The sequence below is a fragment of the Entelurus aequoreus genome, linkage group LG15 (genome assembly GCF_033978785.1).
Source record: "Entelurus aequoreus isolate RoL-2023_Sb linkage group LG15, RoL_Eaeq_v1.1, whole genome shotgun sequence".
Lineage (NCBI taxonomy): Eukaryota > Metazoa > Chordata > Actinopteri > Syngnathiformes > Syngnathidae > Entelurus > Entelurus aequoreus.
The window spans coordinates 30,534,508-30,550,578 of NC_084745.1; the positions used below are offsets into that span (position 1 = coordinate 30,534,508).

The following is a 16,071-nucleotide window of genomic DNA, read 5'->3' on the forward strand; positions in this document are numbered from 1 at the left end:
GTATCCAATCACAGGACGCGTAAATGTCTGGTCCATCTAGAAGGCCTTACTGACAACAACTCGTGATCTGATTGGCTAGCGCATCTGTCTATCAACTGTATGTTCCCGTTCACTTACAGTGCACGGACGCCTGCATCGTTGATTCTGAAGGCCTCAGGTAGATTTGGTACAGCATGGCAACATAAACTAGCTGAATTCTGATTGGATACAAACTAGAACTAAAAACAACAGCACTGGAAGGAGCATAATATGAATAATTTTAGATATTTAGGGAAAGTAAATAAAAAAATAATTGCATCTTTAATTATAATCATGATTTCTGTTAACGTTAGGCCAGCAGAGAAGGCCTTGCTGGCCCTGACGGCACACCACTGTTAAAATGTTATTGAATACCGTTAAATTCATCATGAAATACTGAGGGCTTGGGAAACCAGTACAGTTCACTGGTAACCATTGTAAAACATCCCACATATGTATTTTAAATGCAGTCGCAGAAAAAATGGGATCAAAATGTGGAATGGTACGCCTTGTGCTCTGGAGAGTTTGTAACTGTTTTCAAAATGCAATTTGTCTCCGCGTTATCAAGTCTCCATCTTGAGAGCTTGTTTATCAGACACTGCGCACATCAGGACAGACACTCGACTAAAAAGGCAGGCACCTTTTAAAAAAATTAATTTAAAAAAATCGAAAGCTTTTTTTAACGATTTAAGGATTAGTCTTGGGATGTGTCAATTCTTCTGCTACCGATCAGCATCGGCTGATTTTTTTTGTTAAAAAAAGTATGTGATTACTGTTGCTGATTGATGCCTTTTAATGCTGATTACAAAAGTTGATCCTGTCTGGCTGACATTGTTTTTATTTTTAGTCCCCAGGCTGATCGGCAACGTGCAGCTAATAGTGTTTCCCCTGCTCCCCTAAGATAGTAATAATCACCTTCATTACCACAAATTAACAGCATTTCTTACTATCTTAAGTATCATTAGCAATTACTATTATCACTGGAGAACAAAGCTTAACATGTTACACACCGAGAGCAAGCCGGGAGCAGGCATGCTAATAGCTAAGCTGCCTGTAAATAACACAAATAGTGTTGTCGATACCAAAGATAGTATCAGTATTTAATTGATACTGGAGTGATTAGATTGCTAATTTTATCATCTTAAAATAGTTTGTATGGCCATTTTTTTATGTTTACACAAGAGGACTTTGAGACCAAATAACAAATGATTTAAATGAGAGTTGATAGTAGGGGTGTGGGAAAAGATCGATTCAAATTCAAATCGCGATTCTCACGTTGTGCAATTCAGAATCGATTCTCATTTTTAAAAAATCAAATCAAATTTTTTTTATTCATTTATTTTTTTTTAAATTAATCAATCCAACAAAACAATACACAGCAATACCATAACAATGCAATCCAATTCCAAAACCAAACCCGACCCAGCAACACTCAGAACTGCTATAAACAGAGCAATTGAGAGGAGACACAAACACGACACAGAACAAACCAAAAGTAGTGAAACAAAAAGGAATATTATCAACAACAGTATCAATATTAGTTACAATTTCAACATAGAAGTGATTAAAAATCCCTCATTGACATTATCATTAGACATTAATACAAAAACAAAAAAAAAGAACAATAGTGTCACAGTGGCTTACACTTGCATCGCATCTCATAAGCTTGACAACACACTGTGTCCAATATTTTCACAAAGATAAAATAAGTCATATTTTTGGTTCATTTAATAGTTAAAATAAATTTACATTATTGCAATCAGTTGATAAAACATTGTCCTTTACAATTATAAAAGCTTTTTACAAAAATCTACTACTCTGCTTGCATGTCAGCAGACTGGGGTAGAGCCTGCTGAAATCCTATGTATTGAATGAATAGAGAATAATTTTTAATCGGGAAAATATCGTTTTTGAATCGAGAATCGCGTTGAATCGAAAAAAATCGATTTTGAATCGAATCGTGACCCCAAGAATCAATATTGAATCGAATCATGGGACACCCAAAGATTCACAGCCCTAGTTGATAGTAGTTTTTACTTTTGTTTTGTTATTGTGTACTATTGACTTTGTTTTGATCAAACAATTGTATATAACTAGAAAATTGCGGAAACTGCGAAAATGTTGATGGGCCTGCTATCTGGACCTCTGGCCAGGGGTCGCCGGAAGCCGCCATACTTATTAGATGGTGCCGAGTGTCTGAATCTGTGAGTTTTAGGTGTAACGGAAAAAAATGAGCCACACAGCTAGCCTAAATAAGTAGCATGTTTACATAAAAATGTTAACACATATCATGTGTGCTAACGATAGCATGATAACATTCAGCATGTTTCATATACCAAGTTACATGACTCAAAGGTGTATGGCTGTGGAAACAGAAAAACAAGTGTAAAATTAGATGGAAAAGTTAGCAAGCCTAAGTTAGCTTGCTAGCATGCTATCGTTTGCATGCTAACAGTTAACAAGTGTCCCATACCAAGTAATATGACTCTGAGCTAAACGGTAACAAAAGTAGCTAAAAAAGTTAGCATGCTAATGTTAGTATGCTAATGAAGCATGCTAGCAAGCTAACGTGAGCATGATAATAGTTAGCTTGCGTTACATACCAAGTTATATGACTCTAAGGTGTATGGCTGGGGAATTAGAGAAAAAAAAAAAACATTAATGTTGGCAAGCTAACATTTGCATGCTAACAGTTTACAAGTGTCACGAATAAAGAACTAGTTTAAATATTGTGTTGATATTGTTAAACTGTCAATAGCACTTACCATGAATGCATTGGAAAATGTACAGTTGGTATTGGTATCAGCCAATCTCACTCATGAATGATCAGTATCGAAATTGGCTGCAAGCACCCTGATAGGAATATCCCGAGATTAGATGTTTGTACTTGGTTCTCATGGGAATTATGTCGCATTCTGTAGTTAATTAAAAAAACGCAGCAACTACAAAAAATTAATAACAAAATACATTCATGAAAACATGCTGTGACAGCTGTAAACTAATGAATGTTTGTTTTTGTGCCTTATCAAATTAACAATGCTCAGTTTTGACTGACACCGTTAACCACGCACATATTATGTTAGTGCAGTAATAGTGGTCATAACTTTATGGTAGGTGGATTTGTATGAGTTTATTTCTGGTCTTAAACAATTAGGTATCTGCGTATGAAAGACAAATGTGTGATTTTCAAGCCTTATTTTCAGCCATGTTTTGCATGCAAATTAGAACGCTTCACATTGCCAAGTGTTTATAACCCAGTGTTTTCCCATTGTTGCAACAGTATAATTTGCAACAATGTATCTCATCTCGTACACACACCTGTCTTCTCCCTAATTCCCTTCTTCATATTCGCTTTTCCGTCTCCCTGGGTCATCGTATGGTTTCTGTCTCCACAGCAAAATGTGACGATGCTCTGGCCCTATCTTTGCCGCACACGGCCTTCACCAGCTCGTCTGTCTTCTCAAACGGATATGCTCCCGGCTACGCCAAGCTCAACAGGAGAGGAGGTAACACTTCAAACAAATAAATAATGAATGAATGAATGAATGAATGAAACACATCCATTTTCTTTTTCACTGATTCAACCGACATAATTGTAAATATATGCATCTGGTTTTATGCTCATGTACTGCTAATGGTTTTCAGTGTGTGTTTGGGCACACAAAGTTATTTTTAAAAAAAAGACCTCAAAGTTGATGATATAGAATACACATATTTGTGAAAGTTCAAAAATAATGTGGCTCGAATCAAACAAAGACTACCTATACGAATGCAACATGGTTTGTTCCACCTGGATAGCGGTAAACTTAGCATAACGTCATCGAAGCTCATCTTTAAGCATTCACACTGCATCAACATTTTGGAACCAGGATGAAGTTATAGAAGAAAGGCAAGAATATTATGAATCTACATGTGGCATTTACAAAACGCAAAAACCAGTGAAGTTGGCTCCTTGTGTAATTTGTAAATAAAAACAGAATAAGTTGATTTGCAAATCCTTTTCAACTTATATTCAATTGAATACACTGCAAAGACAACATATTTAGTATTCGAACTGAAAATTTTAATTTTTGTTTTGCAAATAATCATTAACTTAGAATTTAATTGCTGCAACACAGTGCAAAAAAGTTGGCACAGGGGCATTTTCACCAATGTGTTACATGGCCTTTCCTTTTAACAACACTCAGTAAACTTTTGGGAACTGATGAGACCAATTTTTGAAGCTTTTCAGGTGGAATTATTTCCCATTCTTGCTTGATGTACAGCTTAAGTTCAACAGTCCGGGGGTCTCCGTTGTGGTATTTTACGCTTCATATTGCGCCACACATTTTCAATGGGAGACAGGTCTGGACTACAGGCAGGCCAGTCTAGTACCCGCACTCTTTTACTATGAAGCCACAATGTTGTTACACGTGGCTTGGCATTGTCTTGCTGAAATAAGCAGGGGCGTCCATGATTACCTTGCTTGGATGGCAACATGTGTTGCTCCATAACCTGCATGTACCTTTCAGCATTAATGGTTCCTTCACAGATGTGTAAGTTACCCATGTCTTGGGCACTAATACACTCCCATACCATCACAGATGCTGGCTTTTCAACTTTGCGCCTATAAGAGTTTGGATGGTTCTTTACCTCTTTGGTCCGGAGGACACGACGTCCACAGTTTCCAAAAACAATTTGAAATGTGGACTCGTCAGACCACAATACACTTTTCCACTTTGCATCAGTCCATCTTAGATGAGCTCGGGCCCAGTGAAGCCGGCTGCGTTTCTGGGTGTTGTTGATGAATGGCTTTCGCTTTGCATAGTAGAGTTTTAACTTGCACTTACAGATGTAGTGACGAACTGTAGTTACTGACCGTGGTTTTCTGAAGTGTTCCTGAGCCCATGTGGTGATATATTTTACACACTGATGTCGCTTTTTGATGCAGTACCGCCTGAGGGATCGAAAGTCACAACCTTGCCACTTAGGTGCAGTGATTTCTCCAGATTCTCTGAACCTTTTGATGATATTATGGACCGTAGATGGTGAAATCTTTAAATTCCTTGCAATAGCTGGTTGGGAAATGTTGTTCTCAAACTTTTGGACAATTTGCTCAGGCATTTGTTGACAAAGTGGTGACCCTCGCCCCATCCATGTTTGTGAATGATTGAGCATTTCATGGAAGCTTCTTTTATACCCAATCATGGCACCCACCTGTTCCCAATTAGCCTTTTCACTTGTGGAATGTTCCAAATAAGTGTTTGATGAGCATTCCTCCACTTTCTCAGTCTTTTTTGCAACTTGTGCCAGCTTTTTTGAAACATGTCGCAGGCATCAAATTCCAAATGAGCTAATATTTGCAAAAAATAACAAAGTTTTCCAGTTCGAACATTAAATATCTTGTCTTTGTAACGTGCCAACTTCACTGGTTTTGGTTTTGTAATAATATAATCATAATAATAATAATGATGTGTTACGATTCATATTATCCACAAATGACAATCCTTTGTATCAACTGTCTACTTAACTCTCTGAAGTAAAGGAACATTTGACATAATTATAATCAGGTGACGATTATTTAAATTCATATTTTGGCCACTCGATATAGAATTTTTGGCACATAATTTGTAAAAGAAAATATAAAGTGGGTGGTTATCGAGACATGGTAATCCTGTCCTTAAAAGTCAAAACAGGTTTTTGCATGCAATTTTAAAAGCTGGTTTCAACCAAATCCATGCAATGTTTACTTTATTAGTGCATGTGAATATACAAAGTGTGTGTATGGGGTGGCAATGTTTGTTTTGGGATGGGTTGGGGGCCCATAATGTGATGCTGTGACCCTGCCTGTACCTGTAGCTTTTATCCATGAATGACAAATTACATTATTTTGTCACAGCTCTTAAATTAAAGTTGACATTAAGCGATATATTTGTAATCCATTGTGATTTATCAAACTGTGGTACGGTACGCATGCTCCATCTAGTAGTATGCCAAAGAGTCACTTGAATAAATATTCAAACACAGTGTTAGTGTACAAACTGTTTGTAATGTTACAATGGCCAAAAACATTAAGTATACATGTTAAATAAAACCTCTGCCTTGTTTTTTTTGTTGACTACTTTGGCCTACTATGCTACTGTATTTTATTCAATCAATCAAACTTTATTTATGAAGCACTTTTAATACATAAAATAAATGCAACACAAAGTGCTTTACAGTCCTAAAAACAAGACCTTGAAGACACACATCTCCTATCATTGCACACACACACACACACACACACATTCGAGTGTCCGTCATGAGTTCAAACCCCGGCCGAGTCATACCAAAGACAATAAACATGGGACCCATTACTTTCCTGCTTGGCACTCAGCATGAAGTGTTGGAATTGGGTGTTAAATCACCAAATGGATTCCTGAGAGCGGCCACCGCTGCTGCTCACTGCTCCCCTCACCTCCCAGGGGGTGGAACAAGGGAATGGGTCAAATGCAGAGAGTAATTACTCCACACCTAGTGTGTGTGTGACTATCAGTGGTACTGTACTTTAACTTTAACAGACACACACAAACAAATGAATACATGACTGAGTACAGAGGAGCTATGTGAGCAAACACTATCAGACGACGGCCACTAGTCATTATGGAGGTACTTGGTGAGCCAAGTGTTTTCTGCGGTGGTACCTGGTAAAAAAAAAAAAAGTTTGAGAAGCACTGGTGAATATTGTTAAGAAAAAAGCATAAGAAACTTTCACTTTCCAAAATATTTCAGGACATTACAGTAGCTGGGTTTACAAAACAATAAGACTGACTGCAAAGGATGTTCAGTATTAACACTATGGCTTTTATTTGAAGTACCACTGAAATGTTTCTGCTAATTATTTACTTGTATGTATGCTATAAACAAGGTGTTGTAAAAGTTCTGAGTGGTTGTGTATGCTTATGTTATATTTTAAATGGAAAGGGAATAAACAGAGGTTATTGGCAGCTGTACTGGTGGATGAGAGCTCGCTGTTTTTGCTTTGTTTCATCCAAACTCCTCAGGGACAACTAAAAAACCTCAATCAATTAATGAAAGTGTATTTATATAGCCTTTAATCACAAGTGTCTCAAAGGGCTGCACAAGCCACAATGACATCCTTGGCTCAGATCCCACATCAGGGCAAGAAAAAACTCAACCCAATGGGATACAATGAGAAACCTTGGAGGGGACCGCATATGTGGGGACCCCCGCCCCTGGGTGGGTGCAATGGACGTCGAGTGGATCTAGTTAATAGTGTGAGAGTCCAGTCCATAGTGGGGCCAGCAGGGGATCATTTTGAGTGGAGACAAGTCAGCAGTGCAGAGACGTCCCCAACTGATGCACAGATGAGTGGTCCACCCCGGGTCCCGACTTTGAACAGCTAGCGCATCATCTGTGGTCACCTAATAACCGTTCCACGCAGGAGAGGGGGGCAGAGCAGAAAAAGAGACGGCAGATCAACTGGTCTTAAAGGGGAGGTCTATTTAAAGGCTAGCGTATACAAATGAATTTTAAGATGGGACTTAAATGCTTCTACCAAGGTAGCATCTCTAACTGTTACCGGGAGGGCATTCCAGGGTACTAGAGCCCGAATAAAAAACACTCTATAGCCCCCCTTTGGGGTTGCAGCCTGTACTAGTTTAAGTGCGTCTGGTCACTGGGGGACTATGGCACCGTAGAAACAGACAAACATGCAAAATATTAGCGAAAGCAAATGACTTACTCTCAGATCTACAGTATATAAACTATACTGCACATCACAAAACACAAACAAGCTACTGAAAAGCTAACTTAACCACATGACCACCCACACTGGTAAATATTCAGCAATTCATCTGAAAAATGCCTGCACAAAAAATGTGAACTCTTCAAAAGCATGGACGAGGCTGTTTGAAGGATTACCTCCTCTTGAATAGCTTGAAAAGGATGGGTTAAGAAAGGGCATCAAAGCAATGGCCTTTTAAAAAGGTTCTTGAGAGCCACTGGTTCTTTAGAAACACACCGGTCTTGCTGGTTCAATTACACAGCGGACATTGAGAAATGAGATCATTATACGTCATGACGGTGTCTCTGTATGGCCGCGAGGTAAAAGCCGGAATGTCCTCGTTTCGGCAAGGCTATATGAAAGATTTTTCCAATACATCCACACAAATATGTCCAATACATCTACAGTGCACTCATACTTTCACACATGCTACAGAAGGATCTAAAAGATCACAAATGTCTGCAGACGTACTCTAAGGAGAGCAGTCGAACAAAATCAATGCGACACAGTGCTCTTATTAGTCTGGGCTCGTGGATTCTGACAGCTATTAATTCGGGACTATTTGTTTGTGTTGCTGTGGACGTGTGCATCGGCGAGTTGTCAAGTTCTCCAGTTACAAAGTGTCATGTCTGTTTATCATGTTTCTGTTTTGGCCATGTGCTGTTTTTTGGACACTTTCTTAGTTCCTGGTTTCACTTCCTTGTTTGTTTGTTTCCATGGTTACTCATTAATTTTCACCTGTCACGTCACGCACCTGTTTTACGTTTTGAGTCACGCACCTATTTTCACCAATCAAGTCACTGTTATTTAAGTCTACCTTTGTTCTTCACTCGTTCTGCCTGCATTGTCTTTGTCACACCAGTTTATGTCTCTTGCTGACCAAGTAAGTGTTCCTAGTCCAGGCCATAGTTTTCTGCTAACTAGCAGCTTCTTTTGTGTTTTAGGCACGCTTGCCTTTTTGGTTTAATTTTTGTGTTTGTGATAGTTTGAGTGATTTATGTTAATAAATCCGGACTCACCTTCACGCTGTCGTCCGGTGCTGTTTTTTTGCGTTGGAAGAACCCCGCAGCAAGCTGCGACCCCCCCGTTTTGACAGAATGCAAGCAGCCGACGTTCTTCCGCAGACGGGCCATGACGAGGTGATGGAGACGCGCTGGCGAAGATGGAGGCCAGCCAGAAAGGCTTCTTTTCGCCAGCATGGTGCGTCGTTCCCCCAGGATCCTCCTCCGGACAACAAGTTTCCCCAACCAGCCCTGTCTTCCTCGCCGCCGCAGGAGACCCGCGCTGATGACGTCATCCCGCCCACTGGTGATGACGTCAGAGACCAATATTTTTTTTTAGATTCCATTTACGCCCTCTGTCAGCCGCCCACTAAGGACTTTGTTTCAAAAAATAATCCTTTTGAGAACATTTTTTCAAAATTTAGATTTTTTCAGACCCAGTCTAAAGTGGGGGTGGTGAATAGACATTGTGGACAATTTAATGGGGAGGATTCTGCCCCCCTCCTGACCTCCCTCCACCCACCCCAAAAAACGGTTCCAGACGGGGAGCGCGTCTGGTATCTGCTCCTTGAGGGGGGGGGGCTGGGACCGGGAGCTGTGTTGGTGGGGTGGCTCAGCTGCACCCAACCAGGCAGCAACCTCCATCCCGGCCGCCACCACCAGTCCGTCACCATGCCAAGCCACAGCCCCCAGCTAGGCCACCTGCACCACGTCAAGTTCTACGCGGCCAAGCTCCAGTACCAGCTCCACGCGGCCAAGCTCCGGTACCGGCTCCACGCTGCCAAGCTCCGGTTCCGGCTCCACGCTGCCTAGCTCCGGTTCCGGCTCCACGCTGCCAAGTTCCGGCTCCATGCTGCCAAGCTCCGGTTCCGGCCCCACGCTGCCAAGCTCCGGTTCCGGCTCCACGCTGCCAAGCTCCTGTTCCGGCTCCACGCTGCCAAATTCCGGTTCCAGCTCCACGCTGCCAAGCTCCGGTACTAGACCCACGCCAAGACCAAGACCCACACCAAGACCAAGACTGCCAAGACCAAGACTGCCAAGACCAAGACTGCCAAGACCAAGACCAAGACTACCAAGACTGCCAAGACCAAGACTGCCAAGACCAAGACTGCCAAGACCAACACCAAGACCCACGCCGCCAAGACCAAGACCCACGCCGCCAAGACCAAGACCCACGCCGCCAAGACCAAGACCCACGCCGCCAAGACCAAGACCCACGCCGCCAAGACCAAGACCCACGTCGCCAAGACCAAGACCCAAGCTGCCAAGACCAAGACCCAAGCTGCCAAGACCAAGACCAAGACCCCCCACGCCAAGCTTCACCGCCTGACGCACCACGCCAAGCTTCGCCGCCTGCCACAACAACGTGCCCACCTCCTCGTCGGCCAAGGATGTGGCCATTCCATGGGCGTCCGCCACGCCAGGTGCGCCGACCTCCTCGTCGGCCACGAATGTTGCCATTCCCAGGTCGCCCACCTCGTCAGGTTCAGCGGCGGTCAACGCGTCGCCGCCACATGACCATGCCTCAGTGGATCATCTGGGATCTGTCCGTAAGGGGGGAGGGGGGGGGGGGGGGGGGGGGGGTTCTGTCATGTCTGTTTATCATGTTTCTGTTTTGGCCATGTGCTGTTTTTTGGACACTTTCTTAGTTCCTGGTTTCACTTCCTTCTTTGTTTGTTTCCATGGTTACTCATTAGTTTTCACCTGTCACGTCACGCACCTGTTTTACGTTTTGAGTCACGCACCTGTTTTCACCAATCAAGTCACTGTTATTTAAGTCTACCTTTGTTCTTCACTCGTTCTGCCTGCATTGTCTTTGTCACACCAGTTTATGTCTCTTGCTGACCAAGTAAGTTTTCCTAGTCCAGGCCATAGTTTTCTGCTAACTAGCAGCTTCTTTTGTGTTTTAGGCACGCTTGCCTTTTTGGTTTAATTTTTGTGTTTGTGATAGTTTGAGTGATTTATGTTAATAAATCCGAACTCACCTTCACGCTGTCGTCCGGAGCTGTTTTTTGCGTTGGAAGAACCCCGCAGCAAGCTGCGACCCCCCCGTTTTGACACAAAGCACTTCTCCAAGTGACTCAAAGCTTTTCTTCCTGACACACACACACACACACACACACACTCACACACACACACACACTAGTGATCTGGAGAGATGTGGTAATATGGAGACCTGTTGAAAACAATTTTAAGTTGGTTGCTGCTATTGATGTGTTAAGTTGAGAAATTAAGTTCAAAAAGAGTGTCAAACTCTGTGTTCTTCTGTCGGCATGCTACAGTACATTATTTGTACAACATCACCGGCAAGTACTATTGTTGTCCCGATACCAATATTTTGGTACCGTAACAACATTATTTCGATTATTTTCGGTACTTTTCGATACTTTTCTAAATAAAGGGGACCACAAAAAATTGCATTATTGGCTTTATTTTAACAAAACAATCCTAGAGTACATTAAACATATGTTTCTTATTGCAAGTTTGTCCTTAAATAAAATAGTGAACGTACAAGACAACGTGTCTTTTAGTAGTAAGTAAGCAAACAAAGGCTCCGAGTTTAGTCTGTTGACATATGCAGTAACATTTTGTGTCATTTTCCATTCTATTATTGAGTCAAAATGATAAAGGCCAAGTGGTAGAAAATGAATTATTTATCTACTTGTTCATTTACTGTTAATGTCTGCTTACTTTCTCTTTTAACATGTTCTATCTACACTTCTGTTATAATGTTATAATAATGTATTCTTCTGTTGTTTGGATTCTTTACTTTAGTTTTGGATTATACCACAAATTTGGATATCAATCCGATACCAAGTCGTTACAGGATCATACATTGGTCATATTCAAAGTCCTCATGTGTCTATGGACATATTTCCTGAGTTTATAAACATAATATACATTTTTTTTAAAACGAAAGAAGATGTGATGCCAAAAAATATCCACATAATAATAGTAGTATCGGACCGGTACTTTTCAGAGGCGGTATATTACCGAATATGATTCATTAGTATCGCGGTACTATACTAATACCGGTATACCGTACAACCCTAGCAAGCACTTGTTGCAGGTTTCTGAGCCAGCATTTATTTAGCACCAAAATAATGCACCGATAGCTTTTCCTTTTCTATTTACATCGGCACTGGTGCCATTATGGAATCAGGTTCCGGTGCCCATCCCCAGTTGTAAACAAAGAAGCTTACCACATAATCATCTAATTGTGGCTAGGGATGCAGCTAACGATGTGAGTAAATAATCGATTAATTAATTTGTTCTATTAATCGAGGAAATGGATTAAACACTTTATAGACACACTGTGTCATTTAGGAAGATATAGTTCAAATAAACCAGGAATTTTCTGTTGACCATTATTCTTCTTATAAATGCACATAACGTTGAAATTGCACTTTTGCCATGGAAGCACCACTATATATTACTTTTTTGTTTTTTTAAGTTAAAAAGTAAAACAAAAAAAAAGACAAATTATTCAGTCTAAAACCAGCTAATACATAATAAGAACACCATTAAAAAAAGTGACTCTCTGATAAAGGATGATAAGATGAGTGACAATGTATTTAACAATTTAACAGACATATTTTAACAAGGTATTCATTGGAGGAGTGGTGTTTGTTTTTTGGACAAACAACTTGTTAGCATTAACATACAAACTATAGATACTTACATGTCATCACATGTGTTAAAATAAAACATTTGTCATACAAGTCACTAGGGGTGTGGGAAAAAATTGATTCGATTTTGAATTGCGATTCTCACATTGTGCGATTCAGAATATATTCTCATTTTTAAAAAATCGATTTTATTTATTTAATTATTTTTAATTATTATTATTTTTTGTTTTAATTAATCAATCCAACAAAACAATACACAGCAATACCATAACAATGCAATCCAATTCCAAAACCAAACCCGACCCAGCAACACTCAGAACTGCAATAAACAGAGCAATTGAGAGGAGACACAAACACGACACAGAACAAACCAAAAGTAGTGAAACAAAAATTAATATTATCAAGAACAGTATCAATATTAGTTACAATTTCAACATAGCAGTGATTAAAAATCCCTCATTGACATTATCATTAGACATTTATAAAAATAAAAATAAATGAACAATAGTGTCACAGTGGCTTACACTTGCATCGCATCTCATAAGCTTGACAACACACTGTGTCCAATATTTTCACAAAGATAAAATAAGTCATATTTTTGGTTCATTTAATAGTTAAAACACATTTACATTATTGCAATCAGTTGATAAAACATTGTCCTTTACAATTATAAAAGCTTTTTACAAAAATCTACTACTCTGCTTGCATGTCAGCAGACTGGGGTAGATCCTGCTGAAATCCTATGTATTGAATGAATAAAGAATCCTTTTGAATGGGGAACAAATCGTTTTTGAATCGAGAATCGTGTTAAATTGAAAAAAAAATCGATTTTGAATCGAATCGTGACCCCAAGAATCGATATTGAATCGAATCGTGGGACACCCAAAGATTCACAGCCCTACAAGTCACACATATAAGATGGCATTCTCTGATTTCTGATTGTTCACTGCTCTTAAATATGCAGCATGCTTTCTCGTAATGTGCTGAGTCATGGATGTAGTGATGTTATGAAATGCCAGCTCTGTTTGGCAGCGCAAGCATTTGACCAACATGTCTTGCTTTATTAGTTTTAAATAATCGCAAAACCTCCGAGAGCTTTTATCGTCTTCTTTGGGTACTTTGCTCTTTCATCCTGTTGTTTGAGCCAACTCTCCCGCCACACACAAACACACACACACACACACACACACACACACACACACACACACACACACACACACACACACACACACACACACACACACACACACACACACACACACACACACACACACACACACACACACACACACAGGCCACATCACCTGCAGTGTGATCTGCATCAACAGAGGAGCAGTCTTGTGAAAACAATGTATTTAATCAACTTTTATTAATTAAAATTAATTATCATTAAAGCAACAAAATACACATCAAATACATGTTTTCATCATTATAATCAGTTTAATCAATGAAACCCTCTAATGGTGGCATACACACAAGCAGTAAGATATGCCTCTTTTTTTTTTCTCTCGGTCATGTCTCAAAAAAAAATAGTGTTGATGTTTGTCTTCTTTACCAATAGGAAAACGGGCAGGCCTGCAAATAACCCCCGGTCCGCATGTTGGATGACCTACTAGCCTGAGTAGATTCAGTTGAAGTCCAATTAGAAATGGTAATTAAAGTGGTCCTATAACTCCAAACCAACTTTATTTTTACCTATTAGTACCTGCTGTTCTGCATTTGGGATGTGGATACGTCCGGAAACATTTAAATCCAAGCGTGGAGCATTGTGGAGATATTTATAAAACAATCGTGCCTTCCTGCCTACTTCCTCCAAATGGTCAGTTTGGAATTTGCACAGTTAGTGGCGTCACCAATTAGAAACATTGTCGGCGGATTATCAATATATAGTATAAATCTACCCAAATTGCCTTGTGTGTGTCTGATATTTTTAGTGTATGCGCGTGCATCTGTAGTTTAGACAACAAAATGACTATAATACGACTCAAAGAACGAAAATGCTATCATTGGATTGTATTACCCAACTCAGGACACTATTCACACCTCCAGTCTTATCTGAAGAAGTAAGAAGTGCCTGGCTAACTTTTTTGTTTCATGAAATGTGCCTTTAAGAAATCACTCTGAGCGTGTGCTAAGAAAATTCTTGCTTCAACCACAGACCTTCACAAAAAGACGGATTTTCCGAAAAACTACTCTTAATGGTCGGTGACTACTATTTATGGCAATGGAGGAGACAATGAAACGGTAAGTAATAAGAGTAGGTTAGAAATGTGTTAAAAATACTTAGCAATGTTAGCTTGGTTTGTTATGTAGCTGGCTTAGCCTTCTAATGTAAGACAACTGCGTCACAGTCCTCAGGCGAAATAAAGAAATATGTTGCTAAACATTTTTTTTAGATCAGTGTCTACTGGGTTTGGCAATGGACGAGCAAGTTATGTAAACCCTTAGTTCGCGATGTCGCACGTAGCGTAGATGATAACCTTTAGCCTCTAATGTTTACAACTCAAAGGAGCTGTGCAGCGGAATTATTTAGATGATATAGAATGGAAAAGCTTTTTATTGCCAATACATACAGTACATGTATACGTTGAGGATATAGCATTAGAGAGTTAGACTCGGTAGACGTTTACCTTAACCGGCATGTATTGTTTCAACTTCCAACATGTATGTCCGCAGGGTTTCTTTCCTCGCTTCTATCCGCCCGCATCGCCTCCTTCCTTAGTGCCGACAACAAATATCATCCGGGATGTTGTGTTGTGTTGAAAGTCAATCAAAAGAGATAGCTTGTGGCGGTCACCGATGTCCATAGTGTACAATACAAGTAAGAAAGCTAAAAAAAAAAAGATATATATACAAACAATTAATGCCGGGCGGGGGAGAATGCTTACTGGGCGTGGTGAGGAGAGGTTCATTTGCATCTAACAATTTCGCCTCTGAAAAACCGAACCGTTTTAAAAGGGAGACAAAAAATGGCTTGAAAATAGGTTTGTAATACAAAATGTATTCACATTTTTGACCAAAGATCCACCATTACATGTTATGTAGATTGCAATGAAGATTTTTAAATGTAGAAAGAAATACATGGGACGGCGTGGCGAAGTTGGTAGAGTGGCTGTGCCAGCAATCGGAGTGTTGCTGGTTACTGGGGTTCAATTTCTACCTTCCTAGTCACGTCCGTCGTGTCCTTGGGCAAGACACTTCACCCTTTGCCTCTGATGGCTGCTGGTTAGCGCCTTGCATGGCAGCTCCCGCCATCAGTGTGTGAATGGGTAAATGTGGAAATAGTGTCAAAGCGCTTTGAGTACCTTGAAGGTAGAAAAGCGCTATACAAGTATAACCCGTTTATCATTTATTATTTACATAATAAGACCCATTTAAATCTATTGTGGATACTCTGCATTCACACAATCATATAATAGTGCAATTTCTAAAGTCAAAGGCTCCCCAAAGTCATAAAATTTGGTATATGATCCAAACTTTCGGGAGAAAATATGCCTCTATTTGAGCCACACTCCAAAATGTCACATTTGCAACTTAATCCTAATGTTGTTTTACTCTCCAGACGATACTTAAGTTACCCCATCTCATGCCAGAAAAGTTTTCTGAAACCAACTGATGGACTCCATATAGCATTAGTCACATGATCTCTAGTTTGGAG

General features: G+C 40.1%; 1 protein-coding gene across 1 annotated transcript in view; it reads left to right on the top strand.

Moving 5' to 3' along the window:
- The first annotated feature begins 3,394 nt into the window (after positions 1–3,394).
- The window catches only part of cntnap2a (contactin associated protein 2a), a 541,273-nt gene continuing 528,596 nt past the window's right edge, over positions 3,395–16,071 (top strand). The window contains exon 1 of the mRNA XM_062021878.1: positions 3,395–3,524. Coding sequence (XP_061877862.1) covers positions 3,395–3,524 — 130 coding nt within the window. The remainder of the gene's footprint in view (positions 3,525–16,071) is intronic.